Source organism: Haliotis asinina, chromosome 9, assembly GCF_037392515.1.
Source record: "Haliotis asinina isolate JCU_RB_2024 chromosome 9, JCU_Hal_asi_v2, whole genome shotgun sequence".
Classification (NCBI taxonomy): domain Eukaryota; kingdom Metazoa; phylum Mollusca; class Gastropoda; order Lepetellida; family Haliotidae; genus Haliotis; species Haliotis asinina.
The window spans coordinates 5551007-5567419 of NC_090288.1; the positions used below are offsets into that span (position 1 = coordinate 5551007).

General features: G+C 42.5%; 1 protein-coding gene across 2 annotated transcripts in view; it reads left to right on the forward strand.

Moving 5' to 3' along the window:
- Positions 1-16350, forward strand: part of LOC137295805 (contactin-like) — a 50227-nt gene extending 33877 nt beyond the window's left edge. For both annotated transcript variants that reach the window (XM_067827359.1, XM_067827358.1), the window contains 9 exons: positions 127-270; positions 950-1044; positions 2506-2601; positions 3201-3351; positions 4192-4313; positions 11537-11726; positions 11997-12112; positions 12952-13129; positions 13518-16350. In XM_067827359.1, the coding sequence (XP_067683460.1) occupies positions 127-270; positions 950-1044; positions 2506-2601; positions 3201-3351; positions 4192-4313; positions 11537-11726; positions 11997-12112; positions 12952-13129; positions 13518-13636 (1211 nt within the window). In that variant the 3' untranslated portion in view covers positions 13637-16350. The remainder of the gene's footprint in view (positions 1-126; positions 271-949; positions 1045-2505; positions 2602-3200; positions 3352-4191; positions 4314-11536; positions 11727-11996; positions 12113-12951; positions 13130-13517) is intronic.
- Positions 16351-16413: the final 63 nt, after the last annotated feature.

Sequence of the window (16413 nt, forward strand, 5' to 3'; positions counted from 1 at the left end):
CACATGATTAAAACTGCAGCTTCATGGCAACATAATACCAGTCACATGTATGATCAAACTGCACTCTCATTGCCAGCCCAAATCAAAACTGCAGGTTCATTTTACACTCACTCACTCACATTCCAGGCATCCCGAGAGTTGAAGCTATGGATGACCTCAACCCAACTAAGAGACAGACGACCTTGATGAATCTGAAGTCTGGTGCAGGATATCAGTTCCGAGTTCGAGCCATGAACAGATATGGTCTTGGTCTGCCAAGTGTCCCAACTAGTAAGTTTCTATTTACAGTATTGGGGGTTGAGGTAGTCTAGTTGTTTTAAGCTATCCTTATAACTCCAAAGATCAGCATTTGATTCCCAAAAGGGGTACCATTTTCTTAAATAACCACATTTGATGATTATGATCACAGTAATCACACTACATATTTGACATTTCATTTGGAGACAATAAGATCAAGATGGTTGTACTCCCTGTGGCCTAATGTAAGTCAGTGGATAACTGAAGGCCCAGTTTTAGGTGCTCCAATCCACCATTCTGAGTTGTGTCCCTTAGTCATAACAGTATCTGATGTTTAAGAGTTTGAAATCTATATACACCATTACCCATCCAGTGCTAGTGGGGTCAACTTTCTTTTCTTTTCTTATGTGCAGCTAAAAGTACTAATTGCTTTCACTACGGTTTGAGCTTCATTTGCTTGATTAGGGATATGCTGAAAATGAAGGAAAGAGGTTGGTTCAGCCTTTAATACTGATTAATCTATCACGATTGTATGTAAACGTAAAAAATAACTTACCTGGCTATGCTGCATGAGATTGAAAACTGTCTGAACCATGTGAAAATGGATTCACTTTTTGTTTTACAGGGTTCTGTGAAATATTTGGATTAAGTATCCAATTATTTAGTACTGTAGTTGGAAGCTACTATAAAACTTTTAATAATTTGTCCATAGCAACAATACAGATTCCGTCAGATAAGCCAACAAAAGCACCTGAGAAGGTCGGGGGAGGAGGTGGAAAGGTCGGTGACCTCACAATCACATGGGAGGTAAGAGAACTATCAGGCCATCTCAGTCAGTTAACATACAGTCAAATGCCAGTGAGTCAAATGGTAGCGTCTCAAATATTATGCGTAATTCGAAGTACCATTCGTTGTTAGTCATCATCACTTCATTTCCGGTTCCACGATGTCTTCTCATAAATATATGCAAGAAATACACACTCGAGAAGGCAATTTGGTCCCATGAGATTGAAACAACTGCATTCTTGTATAGATAAGCCGAAATTAGTCAATGAGAACTTAATTGGTGTAACTAAATGATCCAAGTAAACAAACCAGCTGCCATTGTGGGCGAGTTCAAAAGGCAGATAAGTGATTTTTTGGAAATGGAAGAATTAGCCCGTGATGTTGAGTTCATGTAATTAAACTGGTTGCTGTATATAGCTGTTTTCATTCAGTTAAAGCTATGTATGATCTGTATACAAGTTATGAACATTTTTCCCACTCAGCAAGCTTCCTCGAAATTGTGGATAAATGAAAGAGTAATTCACAGAAACAAATATTATTGTCATACTTTTTCCAGGAGTGAGTTCGCCTTTTTGTTTCAACAAAATTCAACGTGGCGCCATGCATATCTGTCAATTGCTGATAGATTTTTTTTCATTGATTTTAAGACATACATGGTATTTCACTGTGCTAGTATTCAAATATGTTCATATTTAGTTACCATTTGTTTTCATTATCTATATCACCTAATGTAATGGTGTACTATATTTTTATTATGATATGCATCATTAGTTCTGCTTCTTCTCTTTGATTCTTAGATCATTGTTTTCTTGAGAAGATAGCATGAATATGCACGAACAGCAAAAGAAAAGCCATTTTCGAAAATATGAAATCTCATAAAAGTTAGCATTCATGTTTATGTCTTCTATTTAAACACTTGACAAAAAGCCAGGGTTGCTTTTCTTTTGCTGTTCATTATATATGTGCATTATATATACCAACCCAGTATGCAGTAAACAACACCAGTCCGTAATGGAAGATCCATGTACTGGTACATGGAAAAGCACAAGAAAAACAAAATTTTCCTTATCCTGACTCATGAGAGATGGAGCAACAAAGCATGCATGAGTCAGGATAAGTATAAAAGCTCAATTTTATCATGAAAATTACAGGTCGGTTTGCTAACCTATGACTTGAAGACCACCAATGTGCCCGCCTTTGTAAAATTTGTTCTCATTTTCACTTTTATCAACATTTTATTTTCATTATTAACTTTCTTATTGGTTTCTGTCTATTCTAAACTCTCAAAGTTAATTTGGTTGGCATTTTGCATCTCATACACAGGTTTCATCTGAAGACTAAATGTTGAGTTAACTATGTTGGTTAATATGTCAACTCTGTGGATAAATCAGTACAATATCACAGTGAGCACGTTTCTCTGACATCCATATAGATGTGTGTTTATGACAGGATTTAGTTCATGGTGACCACTTCGTCTTTCAGCCGTTGCCTCTTGAGGATCACAATGGTCAGCAGCTTGGCTACAATGTCTTCTGGAGAAAGAAGCCAGTCGGTGGCAGTGAATCCAAGTGGGAAACGGTATGTTTGTATCGTCTTCATTGATATTGTGGCATTGCTTTTGGCCTACAGCTCTGCAGATGGCTCCCTTATCTGGGCAAGGATATGTGATGATGTTCAATAATAGATTCAAAACAGTTATGTATCTTGGTTGGTCAGGCCCGGCCCACTTACACAAGATCTTACTACGATGATTATAGCTCCCCAGTTCCAGTATAGACCAAGGATGGCCTTGGCATTAAGACTGCTTACATGAATAGGTACCAGGCGATACCTGTGTCCATTTTCAGTCAGTTGTGGATAATTAGTCATGTTTTTGTCACTGGTTTGCATGAATTGACAGAAGGAATACTGCTGTGTGGAAACTCTTGTTTCAAAAACCTATCCTAGCACTGCGACTGTTGTAAGTCTCTGTTACAGTGTAGGAGGTAGCTGACAATTGTAGCTCTACAATAGTTTTGTGAAATGAGGCCAAGGATTTAGTAAAGATACCATAGTCACAGGACAAATTGTTTGCAGCCATTTGTGTGGCAGTCAGTTGATGCACACTGATGTATGCTGAAGTTGAAAGTTGTTTGTTGTTTCATGAAGACTAAAAGAGTCTAATGCATGTTTCACAGAGAAGATTACTGGGCCCCAGCACAGGAAGCTATGTCACTCTTGTCGGACTCGAAAATTTCTATACTGAGTATGAAGTTCAGGTTCAAGCTTTCAATGAACTCGGCAGTGGAAACCGATCACACATTGCCCTCATCAGATCAGCTGAAGATTGTGAGTATCAGTGTTTGCAATAGATGCCAGTTTGTTGCACAGAAGGGTTGCTTTGTTCTGAGAAAAATAGAAAATCAGTCCTTAAGTAGTTTGCCTGCAGAGGTTACAGTGATTTATCTGACTCCTCATGGCAGTAGCTAATGTTGGGTGTCTTGGCAATGTTATGTGTACCTTTGCAAAACCTTGAGTGTATCTTTCAGTACCTTGAGGGCACCTTTCAAGAGCTAAAGTGTGCCTTTCCAGTACCTTGAGGGCACCTGTCAGTAGCTAAAGTGTACCTTTCCAGTACCTTGAGGGCACCTGTCAGTAGCTAAAGTGTACCTTTCCAGTACCTTGAGGGCACCTGTCAGTACCTAAAGTGTGCCTTTCCAGTACCTTGAGGGCACCTGTCAGTAGCTAAAGTGTCCCTTTCCAGTACCTTGAGGGCACCTGTCAGTAGCTAAAGTGTGCCTTTCCAGTACCTTGAGGGCACCTGTCAGTAGCTAAAGTGTACCTTTCCAGTACCTTGAGGGCACCTGTCAGTAGCTAAAGTGTGCCTTTCCAGTACCTTGAGGGCACCTGTCAGTAGCTAAAGTGTACCTTTCCAGTACCTTGAGTGTCCGTTTCAAGTATATACAGTGCACCTAGAATGTAACTACGTGCACCTCATGCTTGTTATGAATGAAGGCGTAGTGTAGATTGCATGACATTCGTTTTTAACATATGTTTTGAACACCCACAGTAATATTACACATTATTATCCCAGTCCTGAACTGTGGTGATTGATACAGTAACCCTTTATGTTCTCAGAGTTCATCAGCTGCCATTAAACACTCACTCACTCACTCCTTGTGTTTTCAGTACCTGTTGGCACTCCCAGTGGCGTCTACGCCGACAGCTTCAACAGCACCTCACTAGTAGTTTTCTGGAACCCTGTGCCCGACAACAAGAAGTTCATGAAGGGAAAGCTCATTGGATACAAGGTAAGTATGGAAGGGTTATAATTTCGTTGTCATGGTAACTGGCCAATTTTCATTTGAAATCAAGGGATGGATTTAAAATTCAATTTTCAAACCATGTAAATATCCTCATGTATTTCTGATGACTGCATCTGTTGAATATTTGGGACCTAAGATTTTTTTACTCATTATAGTATTTTTAACTTACCTTACCATAGGTCTTATGCATATTACCTCAAGCTTCGCTAGAAGAGATCAGACAGTCGTTGATTCGCCATTCCCTAGATGGCTACCTCATGTAATCTACGAATGTAGTCACGGAAGTGACGTGATCTCCCCACTCGCGCAAGCGCGAACAATCCAAAATTCACTTTTACTTCTAGCGTTCGTCTGTTCGGACGTTTTTGTTTCGCTTAGTTTACCTACTTTGTGGTTCAATAAAGTTGTTTCCTCACGGGTAGGTATGGTTTGTATCCCTTAGGTGTGCGTGTTAAGGTAAGTTATCTTTTAACTGCACTTACTTTGCTACCTCGTGTTGTTTTTTCTCTCACTTCGGGGTGGGTTCGCCCGCGTCGTGTGTGAGTGCGGCATGGCGTCCGTGGGGGTATTATATCTTGCTGGTTTTCTCCCTCCATGTGGTTTTCCATGTCGATTAGTATTTTTGCCAGGTTTCACTGCATTTATATGTTTTTTCGTGCCACGTTGCGATGTACGCAGGCAACCCTTTTGGTTGTTTGCCCTTCGCTGTCACGAGCTTACGGGCGTGCCTACTTTATAGTGGGGGTGCGTTGGTGCTGCATTTCTGGTATAGGGGTGTTTTTTCTACCGCCTAGCGTTGGTTTCAACGCATTGTTTTGTTTTGTATGTTGCACTTAACTGTGTATGTCTCGCCAGTTTAGCACCGTCTGCTAGGGGCAGGAATCGGCGAATTCCCCCACCCTTGGTGCCCGGATTGTGCGTCTCTGGCCTGCTCTTTTGACGGACGCTGCCAGTGCTGCGAGGCGTTGTTGGTTGCTGGTTTCAAGGCTTCTTTTGCGGCTAAGAGGAAGCATTTTTCACAGCGGAAGAGAAGGTTGTCGTCTCCAGCGTCGTCGTTGGGATCTCTGCCGGACGACCCTGACTTACAACCGCCTTCAGCGCCTGTGCCGACGCCTGGGATGGGGCGTTCGTCCATGACGCCTGTACGTTTGTCCCCGGAACCACCTCGCTCGGATTCCATCGTGGATCTGTTTTCGTCCGGAGGCTTGTCTCATCCGGAGGTCCAGAGGTTTCTGCGCTCCCTCCTCACGCCCGGTGCTGCTGCGATGCCAGCGTCTGTCTCGACACCAGCGCCTATGCCGACACCAGCGCCTGTGCTTACGCCAGCACCTATGTCTGCGCCAGCGCCTAAGCCTACGCCGGCGCTTACGCCAGCGCCTGTGCCTGCGCCAGCGCTTACGCCAGTGCCTATGCCTGCGCCAGTACCTATGCCTACGCCAGCGTCTATGTCTACGTCAGCGCCTGTCCCGACACCAGCACCGACGCCGGACCCTGTGCCAGCACCAGCACCTGCGTCTTACCGTATACCCAGGGTGTTGCATACGTTGTCCAGGGAAGAGGTTTTGCAACGACAGTTGGATGAAGCGCGCGCTCGGCGCTTGGAGGCAGAGAGCTCTCGGCGCAGATCGCGCTCCAGGTTCCCTGGGAGTCGGTGATCCTGTACCCTCCACAGTAGTCTTTGTCGGAGTTCTCGGTCCCCTCGGTCCCGACGCCCTTTGAATGTGGACTCTCGCTTTACTACCAGGTGAAGATGTTACTTGCTCTCCCAGTCCATATCACCTCGACGTTCCTCTAGAACTCGGCGTTTGCGGTCACCGGAACCACCTTGGATCCCGTCCAAGGAATCTACTGCTCATGCATCGACTCCGTCTCTTACACTGCGGCGTGATTCGAATTCCATGTCCTGGGAGGTTTTTGCCCGGACTTCGACGAGGAAGTAGGAGGCGACGGAGATGGTGATGGCACTTGACTACCCTTATCAGTCGTCGTCGAGTGGATTGCTGACAGGTTACCGGACTGCCCTTCGCCTTCGGCTGATTCCAGCAACCCTGCAGCAATTCATTTATCACCGGAACTACTCATCCCGCCTCATCCTATGTGGCGGACGCCATGGTTGTATTACATGCGGTCTATGCGAAATTGTCAACTAATCCGAATTTCTAAGCGTGTAAGTCGAGGAAGTCAGATTACAAGATAGACAGCCTGGTTTTCGCGGGCAGCATGGCTGTCTTGGTTGTATCTCTGTAGCGGTTATTGGGTTCCTCGCGGCTCTCTCATAGAGTGCAGGATTCTAAGCAGGTGACCATTGAGACTGAACTCAAGCGGATGCTTAAGCCGTTGTCTGCGCTGGCGTCAGCTACCTCGGCGGCGGCGATGGACTTGTCTGAAGACAACGCCTCGAGGATCGATCACCGTACCAGATATTCCTACACCGGTAGGTGGGAGGGACTGGTCGCATCCCCGTAGATCCTTACGTTACAATTTGTCTACATATACTTCAAGCGGAGAAAGTTTTCTTTCACGTGCTTTACTCATTTCGTCACGAAGATTTTTCGAGACAACAACAAAGTGACACGCCTAACTACACCTCTTATTACAAGAGAGGACGGCATTTATCTTCGGGGAAAATTCCAACACATCTATCTGAAAAACAATTTGTCTACGTCAGTTTCAAGCGGCGGAAGGGTTTTCGCGCGCTTTACTCATTTGGACACGTGCTCGCAAACAGCATGGTTACGGTCAAGCCTATAGGCTAGCAGGGTATCACCGTTTACAAGATTTCATGATGATCAGTTACCTGCTACACCGATGACGTCACGTCTACATTTTGATTGGTGCCCGAGAGACAACGCCCTGCAAAGGATCCCAGGGTCGTTACATCTACAATTTGATTGGTCATCGAGGGACAACGCCCTGCGCAGAATGTGTTGTTATGATTCTAGTGTAAGGAAGTTGTCTGCAGTGACTTACAGTCATTTTACAATGGAAAGATGTCGTTTACACTCTAGACTAGCAGTCTACAGCGGCATTGGATTTCTCTAGTCGGCATAGAAATCCTCTAACAGTAGTCTCAACGCTGCTTATCAGGAGGCGTGCAGCGATGTATGGCAGTTTCTGATCGGACAGACGGCCAGTTATAAGTAGACTTCTTGAAATGTCAACACATTCATAATGTACAGCGTGGTTGTTCTGAAGTCGAAGAATGACGCATTTTTATGGCATACAAGCTTATCTTGAGAGAGTTGTACTTCATTATCAGGCTGTTAAGTCAGCTTCAACTAACTCCGCGGGATTTGATTCATCACATCGCCGTCTCAGATTCGGGGGTCGAAGTTCAAGGCGATGTTAAAAGCAAGCTGTACTCTGTCCGTTATCACTATGTCAGTGATAATGTCTACTCGATTTGCTCACGTCACCTTAGGATATGATCAGACGTAGACATCTACTCTTACGTCTATGACAGCGTTTTCTTGATCATGATTTCAAGACAGGTTTACGACATTGGACGTCTTGACTCCCCACCAGTGGTAGTAGACTCGCTGGTCAATGTTTGGAACTTGCATATTAGAGCCGTCATTCAACAACCATCTTTAGGTTGACACGTCTCTACCAGGATTGAGTGCCTATCTAGTCAAGGAGGTTGCAGCAGGATTCTGGGGGAGTGGAGCTCTATCTCTTCACATCACCCGGTTGAAGATAAAGCGGTGATGCATGTCTATTGTTGGTTGACAGCACCGAGAGACAAGCTACTGATGATCCATACGGTCAACTCAATAGTAGCCCTCTAGGTAACAAGGGTCAAGGAGGCCTCGACCTCTACTACACTTGTCGTTTCTACCCTTCGACGTGGTCGAGTCTGATCCTCCAAATAAAAGTATCTCACATACCAGGAGCCTGCATCTTCATGGCAGACGCCTTATCTCACCCCCTACGTCTATCTCCAACAAAGAATATGTTGTGTCGAGAGACGTTTCAAATAATCGGCTTCCAGAGTGGGACCAATTGTTGTACCATCCTCACAATTGGACACTGCACCTGGATCCGTCACGGTTTCATCTTTGCGCCTGGACCATCTGTGATAGTCTTGAGGGCCAAGGGGTACTCATCTCAAGTGGCGAAATTAATCACCCTGGAACACAGGGTTTCCACTCAGTCATTTTATGGATCTGCAGGCGTGGGCGATCGACACGATCCTGCGACTGCTTTTGGTCGCACCTTGGTGGCCAGCCAGGCCATGGTTCCTCACCAGCGGAGAGTCATACCAGCTCCCAGATTAGTTACGTCTGCTTCGACATCCGCACAGTTGGCAGCTGCATCCGGACCCACTGAGATTTCATCTTCACAGTTGGGTCATCTGCAGAAGGCAATAAGAGTTAAGGGCTACTCCTCGTGCGCGGCAAGCGTCCTAGCTTGTACGCATCGAATGTCCACTAGGTCCTTATATGATGACAAGTGGCGCTCATTTGAGAGTTTTTGCGCTCAAAGATCACAAGACCCTATGACAGCTTCTCCACAGTATTTAGCGAACTTCCTCCTGTTCCTGCATAACTGCAAGCATCTTAGAGGCAGTACCTTGGGGACTTATCTGTCGGCTTTGAACTCTATTCGATTAAAGCAGATAAACAGATTTCCAAGGTACCAGATCCTATTGCGCTACTCAAGGCCTGCAAATTGGAGGACCGGAAAGTTAAGCTTCGTCCTCCAGTTTGGGACCTCAACATCGTCCTACAACATCTTAGAGGACCTCCGTATAAGCCTTTAGAGGAAGCCTCCTTCATGTATTTGGGACGGTCTTCATTCTAGCGTTAGCTACCGCAGATAGAGCTAGTGAAATTCATGCCCTGGACGTCACGCAGGTTCGCTTGGATCAGTCGAGGCATGGACCAGCCCACTTGGGTCTCCTGTGAGATTTTGTGGCCAAGAATCAGCTCCCTGGACAGCCAGACAGGCTGTTCTCCATTCCTCTGTCATCTGCAGTCTTGGGACAACATGACTTGGAGGAGGAGCTGCTGTGTCTCGTTAGAGCCCTCAGATGTTACATCCGGAAGTTGGCTTCTAAGAGACGTTCCCCTAAAAGACTGTTCATCCCGCTTTCGACTACCTGCAAAGCTGAGGTGAACAGGAACACAGTCACCTTATGGCTTCGATCTACGATCCTGGCGGCTTTTGATGCCAAGCGTCTACCTCATCCAGTGGCGAACAACCCACACGAGATCAGAGCGTTGGCGTCTACCATGGCCCTCCATAGAAATTGCACAGTGCCACAAACTATGGAAGGCTGCTTTTGGAAGTCGTCGTCTACTGCCTTCGTTTCCCACTACCTGAGGGACTTGGCAGTTGAGGACATGGAGGGGGAGCTGCTGTGTCTCGTTAGAGCCCTCAGATGTTACATCCGGAAGTTGGCTTCTAAGAGACGTTCCCCTAAAAGACTGTTCATCCCGCTTTCGACTACCTGCAAGGGGAGGTGAACAGGAACACAGTCGCCTTATGGCTTCGATCTACGATCCTGGCGGCTTTTGATGCCAAGCGTCTACCTCATCCGGTGGCGGACAACCCACACGAGATCAGAGCGTTGGCATCTACCATGGCCCTCCATAGAAATTGCACAGTGCCACAAACTATGGAAGGCTGCTTTTGGAAGTCGTCGTCTACTGCCTTCGCTTCCCACTACCTGAGGGACTTGGCAGTTGAGGACATGGAGGGACTACAGTCTTTCAGTCCGTTGGTGGTTGCCCAGCAACTTACCCGGACGTCCGCCCATTAGGTAATAACACTGTTACTTACCGTTGGTCTTAAGATTAACCTCACCCTCAGGGTGCGTCGGTTTTTCTTTGGAGTTCCCTTGGGTTACTCTTTGTCCTGCTTCCAGGTTTGTCCTGTGACTGTTGGCATTGGTCTCCCAGGTTCTCCTAATGCATGTGCACTGGTTGCTGAGGGATGGTCCTCCGGAGTCCACACCACCATCCATCTGTCGAAGCCATATGCATAAGACCTATGGTAAGGTAAGTTAAAAATTTATTAAAATCTAAATATTTTAGATATTTAAATACTTACCTTACCATAGGGCGGTGACTCCCTCCCAACGCTGGATGCTCCTCCCCACTCTGGACTCTTCGGACCTTCCTGTTGCCAGTAAAAGTGAATTTTGGATTGTTCGCGCTTGCGCGAGTGGGGAGATCACGTCACTTCCGTGACTACATTCGTAGATTACATGAGGTAGCCATCTAGGGAATGGCGAATCAACGACTGTCTGATCTCTTCTAGCGAAGCTTGAGGTAATATGCATAAGACCTATGGTAAGGTAAGTATTTAAATATCTAAAATATTTAGATTTTAATAATTTTGTGCATGCTGAAAAGCATAGCGTTTGACGTCAAATACCTGAATTTGAAAAGAGTGACTTAGATGGTGATTTAGGTCGCGGGTATTCATACTGCAGGTTGTGTCACTGTGTACAGACGCAAGATCAGCTGAAATAAGGCTTTCAGTCACAGATGTTTGTCATAAACTCTTCTTCTGTCCCCAATTTTAAATTAGAGACATCACTTCAGGTTTTCTTTACATAGATATGGTTTGCAAATACACTGTGAGACTGAGTTAGAATGGCTTTGGCTATTTTTCATCAAACATGACGTAAGCAAATGAGATACTCATTAGTAAAAGGTTTGTACTGTAGTGGGGAAACTACTTTAATCCAAACTTAGTTGAGAATGTAGTTCATGGTTATCAAGCAGATTTTGGTAACTGGTGCACGAGCAAGTTTTCAGTGGTGCATGTGAACTGGTGGATCCTTGTTTAGAGTCTTTAATGTGTTTAAAACCTATAGGAAAGTACCTGGAATGTTTTACAAATTAACGTGTGAAGCCCATTTCTGGTGTCCCCTACCTTGATACTGTTGGAATATTGCTAAAAGTAGCATAAAACTAAACTCATTCACATTTTGTCAACTGACCCCTGAAGGTCCCGGGTTAGAATAGGCCTTCGGCAGCCCATGCTTGCCAATATATGATAAAAGGCAACCATGCTTGTTGTAAGAGGCGACTAACAGGATCGGGATCAGTCAGTCAATCAATCAGCAATCAATCATGACCTATGGCATGGGATGTTAATCATTGTGTCAACTATTTCATCAAATGCAGGCTCCGTTATTTACATGCATTGTTCTGTATCATTTTTTTTATCATTTTGTATCATTCTGTAATGTGCAGGTAAACTACTGGATGAAGGACACAGAGACTGAGATTGAGGCTGTACAGAGCATCTACGAAGGACAGATTGACAACGCCCTTATCATCGGCTTGCAGCCAGACACGTGGTACACCGTTAACGTTCAAGTGTACAACTCTGCTGGAAACGGCCCCAAGAGTGAGGACTACAGTCAGAGCACAGATAGATTTGGTGTGTGTTAAAAGATTGGAGCTTGTATTCACTTGATGAGTCCAGACATATTCAGTGCTTCAGTGTACTACACAGAGTTCATGTCTAAGATCACCAACACTTTGTGTCTCAACCCCTTAAACCATAGAGCACTCCATGTTTTCAAAACACCTTCATATATTTGTAACACTGCTCACTGTGTAACATTGTTCAAATTGAAAAGTGTTTTTGTCATATGGAATATTATTGACTAACCAGAAAAAGGTTTGAAGTTGCATCTTTATCTTGCAGCTCCCCAACTGTACCCGACAGAAGTGCATGTGTTCTCCTACTCCAGCACCCAGGTGTATGTGTCTTTCCGTGGCGTCAGTACGCAGGTGTACGAGGAACCATTACAAGGGTACAAGGTAGGTACAAGTGTGCATGTGTTCTCCTACTCCAACACCCAGGTGTATGTGTCTTTCTGTGGCATCAGTACAAAGTGTATGACGAAGCACTATAGCTTTATAAGGTAGGTACATGTGTCCTGGAACCTTGATGTGTACACAGGCAGTTGGGAGGACAGAACCACATGGCATTATGTTGCAGTAGTGTAGTATGTTGTGTTCTTTTAACTGGATAGCCTCCCTTTGCCTGTTAGATCCATGAAGATGCAGGTAAGAATTGGTCTGTAGGAACCCATAATAGTCGTAAGGGGTGACTATGAAGAGCGTGTGGTTAGGCTTGCTAACTTAGCTGACATATAGGTTAGGCTTGCTAACTTGGCTGACATAGTCATCTTATCCCAGTTGTGTGGATCAGTGCTCATGTTGTGTGGTCCAGACTCATTTTTAGAGACTGCTGCAATATAGCTGGAATATTCCTGACATTACACAACAAACGAACCAACCAACCAATCGAATCACCAGATATTCTTGGCCGGAGTCCTAGTTTGTAGACAGATCTCTACCAAACGGCCAAAACTGAGACATGAGTAGTAAAAGCAGCAAGACAGGACTCCAAATAAATTATGTGGCCAAACCATTTGCTCTTGAGACTGTTAAGAATAATCACCCTAGTGTACATGAATTGCTGGAATATGGAAAAAAAGGCATAAAACCTTACTCACTCAAAATGAACATGGCTGATTGAACCCCCTGTAGGTGTAAAGAAGGAGGCCTTCAGGTGAGAAATTGTTTTCCCACTTGTTTCAATGTTCTAGATATCCAGTTAGTCACTCCTTTGAGAACCTTCTGTGTGCTTGCAGGTGCAATACTGGCGCAATGCCGAGGATATACGTAAAGCCAAAGTGGTGGACTGTGAGAAGAACAACCATGCGATACTGGGGAACATTGACAAGGATATCATCTACCAGATGCGTGTGTTTGCCTACAGTCGCGGGGGCCAGGGGAAGATGAGCTCACCCGCAACATACTTCACTCTTGGTGAGTTCCTGGATGATGCAAACATATTGTCATCAGTTGTGATTGTGATTCCCTACAATATCAGAATCACAGTTAGCTATAGGGATTCTTCACTAGAACTGTATGGATTCACCACCTTTGCTTGTTGTAAACATTGCTGCAATGGAACTTCTTTCTTGCCTATAACTTCGTGACTTTTAACTGCTTGGAAAACATGGAAATTGGCCAACAATATTTACCCTTCAAAACATGTTACACATTCCTATTGCACATTGCTATTGTTCATGTGTTACGGCACAGCATTGTGAAAGAATTAGGTGTTACCTAAGCATTACCTAAGCTCTAATTTTCACATAAATGATAAATATTGTTAGGCTGATAAATTTAAGCCCTGGTTCTTTGTTTTCAGGAGGTGAAGTGCGTATCGACCGCAGCACAACCATCATCATGGCAGGTGGCGCCAGTGTGATTCCAGCCATGTTGGTCACAGCAGTCTGTCTGCTTACTGCATTTGTCTTCCGTGCCTAAATAGTCCACGAACAGTGCTATGCTACTCCAAAACAGATTCAACTCCAAAAATTCATGAATACAAGAAACATTAACAATGGAACTTAATGAATTGTAAATTCATGAATACATGATCCCCAACTTTTTGTTTGCAGCATATTGGTTCATGATTTTGGACGCGGATAATTCCTCAGTCTATACGTGACAGTTATATGATTTATTTTGTCATGTAAAGACATAGTTAAGATCACCCATCACAGCTGATTGCAATAGACATCTAAACTGACATTGATCATGATTATTGAGTCAAAGTGATTTCAAAATCCAGCCCAATACATTCCATATATTTACATGTGTATATACATGTATACATAAACCATCCATTTTATACCTAACATTGTACAGTTTTTACAAATCTTTTACAGTACGTATAAGTTCGCTAGTCCCTTTTCGTCTGCTGGGAAATTAGTGCATCTGTTGCCATAATGTCTCGCTATTCTTTGCCAGTGTATCAAGTATTAAACTATTTATGCTTCATGAAAATGAATCGTTTATTTTATGATTTTCGTGTTCTAAAATTTTATTCATGTTTGTGAGCGTAACTAGATGCTGTTGAAAAGTGTTGAGTATTTTTTAAGAAAATGATTGGTGTTTTGTAGTTTTGTAATGTTTTTTTTAAAGTATATGTTTGTCCGTTTTTATTATTTTCTCAGTTCAGTCCCGTATTCCACACTGGTAACATTCAGAGTAATGATTAAGTTTCTAGGGTAATAGCATAATGGTTATGAAAGTGGTAATTTAGACATTAACATTCCTCTATCACATTTGTCTTTTTTTAATGTTTGGAGCAAGTCAGAGTAATGATTAGTTTCAAGGGTAATAACATAATGATGTTTGAAGTGGTAATGTCATCATTAATGTTCTTCAATTTTGTTTATATTTAGATTGTAATTGATCAGTTTTTTGGGTATATGTATATTGATGTTTAAACTTATTATGAAAATCTACTTACACAACCTCATCATTCTATAAATAATATAGCTATGAGTACTTTAAAGGGTAATAGCATCAATGTGACCTTTAGTTATTGTGTGTCCACATTTCATATTCATGTTGTCAGAGCAATAGGAACAACACGATGACAACTATAAATTTGTTACCTTTCATCTGTAAGCTACATTCAATAGGATGTGCAGGTTTATGATCTCTTTCTGGGGATTAACTCCCAATTTAGGGTACAGAAATGTTGGGTAAAAGTAAGCATAAATTTCTTGATCAAGTTATACAGGGTATTTAAATTTGAATAATCTCCTTGCTTGTGATGCATTCTATATTCATTTTACAGTCTTGTTAAGCTACCAGAATTCCATATGTTTGTCAAATAGTATGGGTGCTTATGTCAGTGACTACTGTATAGATAATATTTGTGTGACTAGATAGTGATATCAGTGGAACCTATAGTTTTAGAAGAGCTCTGTAGTTATTGATTCATGTATTTTTCCATGTATTTTGTACAAATTGTATATAGTTTGTCATCAGTTTTTATTCATTAAACAGACATTGTGATTTCATGGAATTAAATGCCTGCCACATACTTGATATAAATAGAAATGTGGCACTTTACAACTTTTTTTGTGTATAAATACTCTCCATCATGTGGGAAATATTTTTCAAATTATATTTTTCAATCGTAACAAAATGCACAAAATGTAACTTTCTGCTTTTCCTATTGTTATACCAGAACATAATAATTGTATCAGTAAAATATCATTTTCTAATATCATTATATGTGTATTCCTTGGTGATATGCCCTTTATAATTACCAGTGATAAAAGCATCAAAGAATCTCGCATCTAAAACAGCTGTTAATTACACTTTAATACTCTTTAACTCATTAAACTATTTTACCTACAGATCACAGGGATGTGAAGGTGACAGAAAAAAACTCTGATGTGAAAATACTGTTTTTGAAGGTAAACTTCAGTAGCGAAAGATACTCATTTGTTATGCAATGAAAACAGAGATTTTCGGCACAAATTCCTGTTGTCTTGTGAAGTCTTCTACAAGAAAGTTATATTCTCCCCAGAACAAGGAGCATAAACAAATGTTCTGTGATTGTATAATGGCTCTCATTTGCATAATGTAAATAGTGTAAAGCAAACATTGCCCTCCTTACCAACTTTCTCAGTTGTCTTGTTTATCCCACTCTTCGGCAATACCTGGTTTAGCAGAATCTCATCTCATTGGGAGATTATGTTGAGTGGGTTGGAATTTTTTAAAAAAGGAATTAGCAATATACAGCTGAATACTTTCATTAAACTCATGTTATACACTGAAGAAAATAAGTTTTTTAAACTGTATGTTTATTTTGATTTCATAATTGATTAATAATTTGTTGAACATTTGCATGAAAACCCCAGCTTTGGGAGTTTTTCTTTAGGTAGAATCCAGATGAGATGGTACATGTATTTCTGTTAGTGACTAATTTTATCATTGGTATGTATTGTATTAATATGTGTATTACAGTTGTTAACTCCTGCTCTGATTTGCAAGAACTGTCGCCCTTGGTTGACCAGAAATGACCACCACACTTTTATTCTACTGGCAATACTCCTGTAAAATCAGTTTGTCTGTTTTGAGATGTATGAAGATTTGATAATGCACTGATTGTTTTCAATCATTGTTTTACATAAGATATATATCTTTTTGTAACAATAAATAGTTTGGGATATTTATGTTGAAGTGTACATGTTCATTATTTGCTAGAAGTGGATGGAATGGAGTCCTGGAAGTCTTGC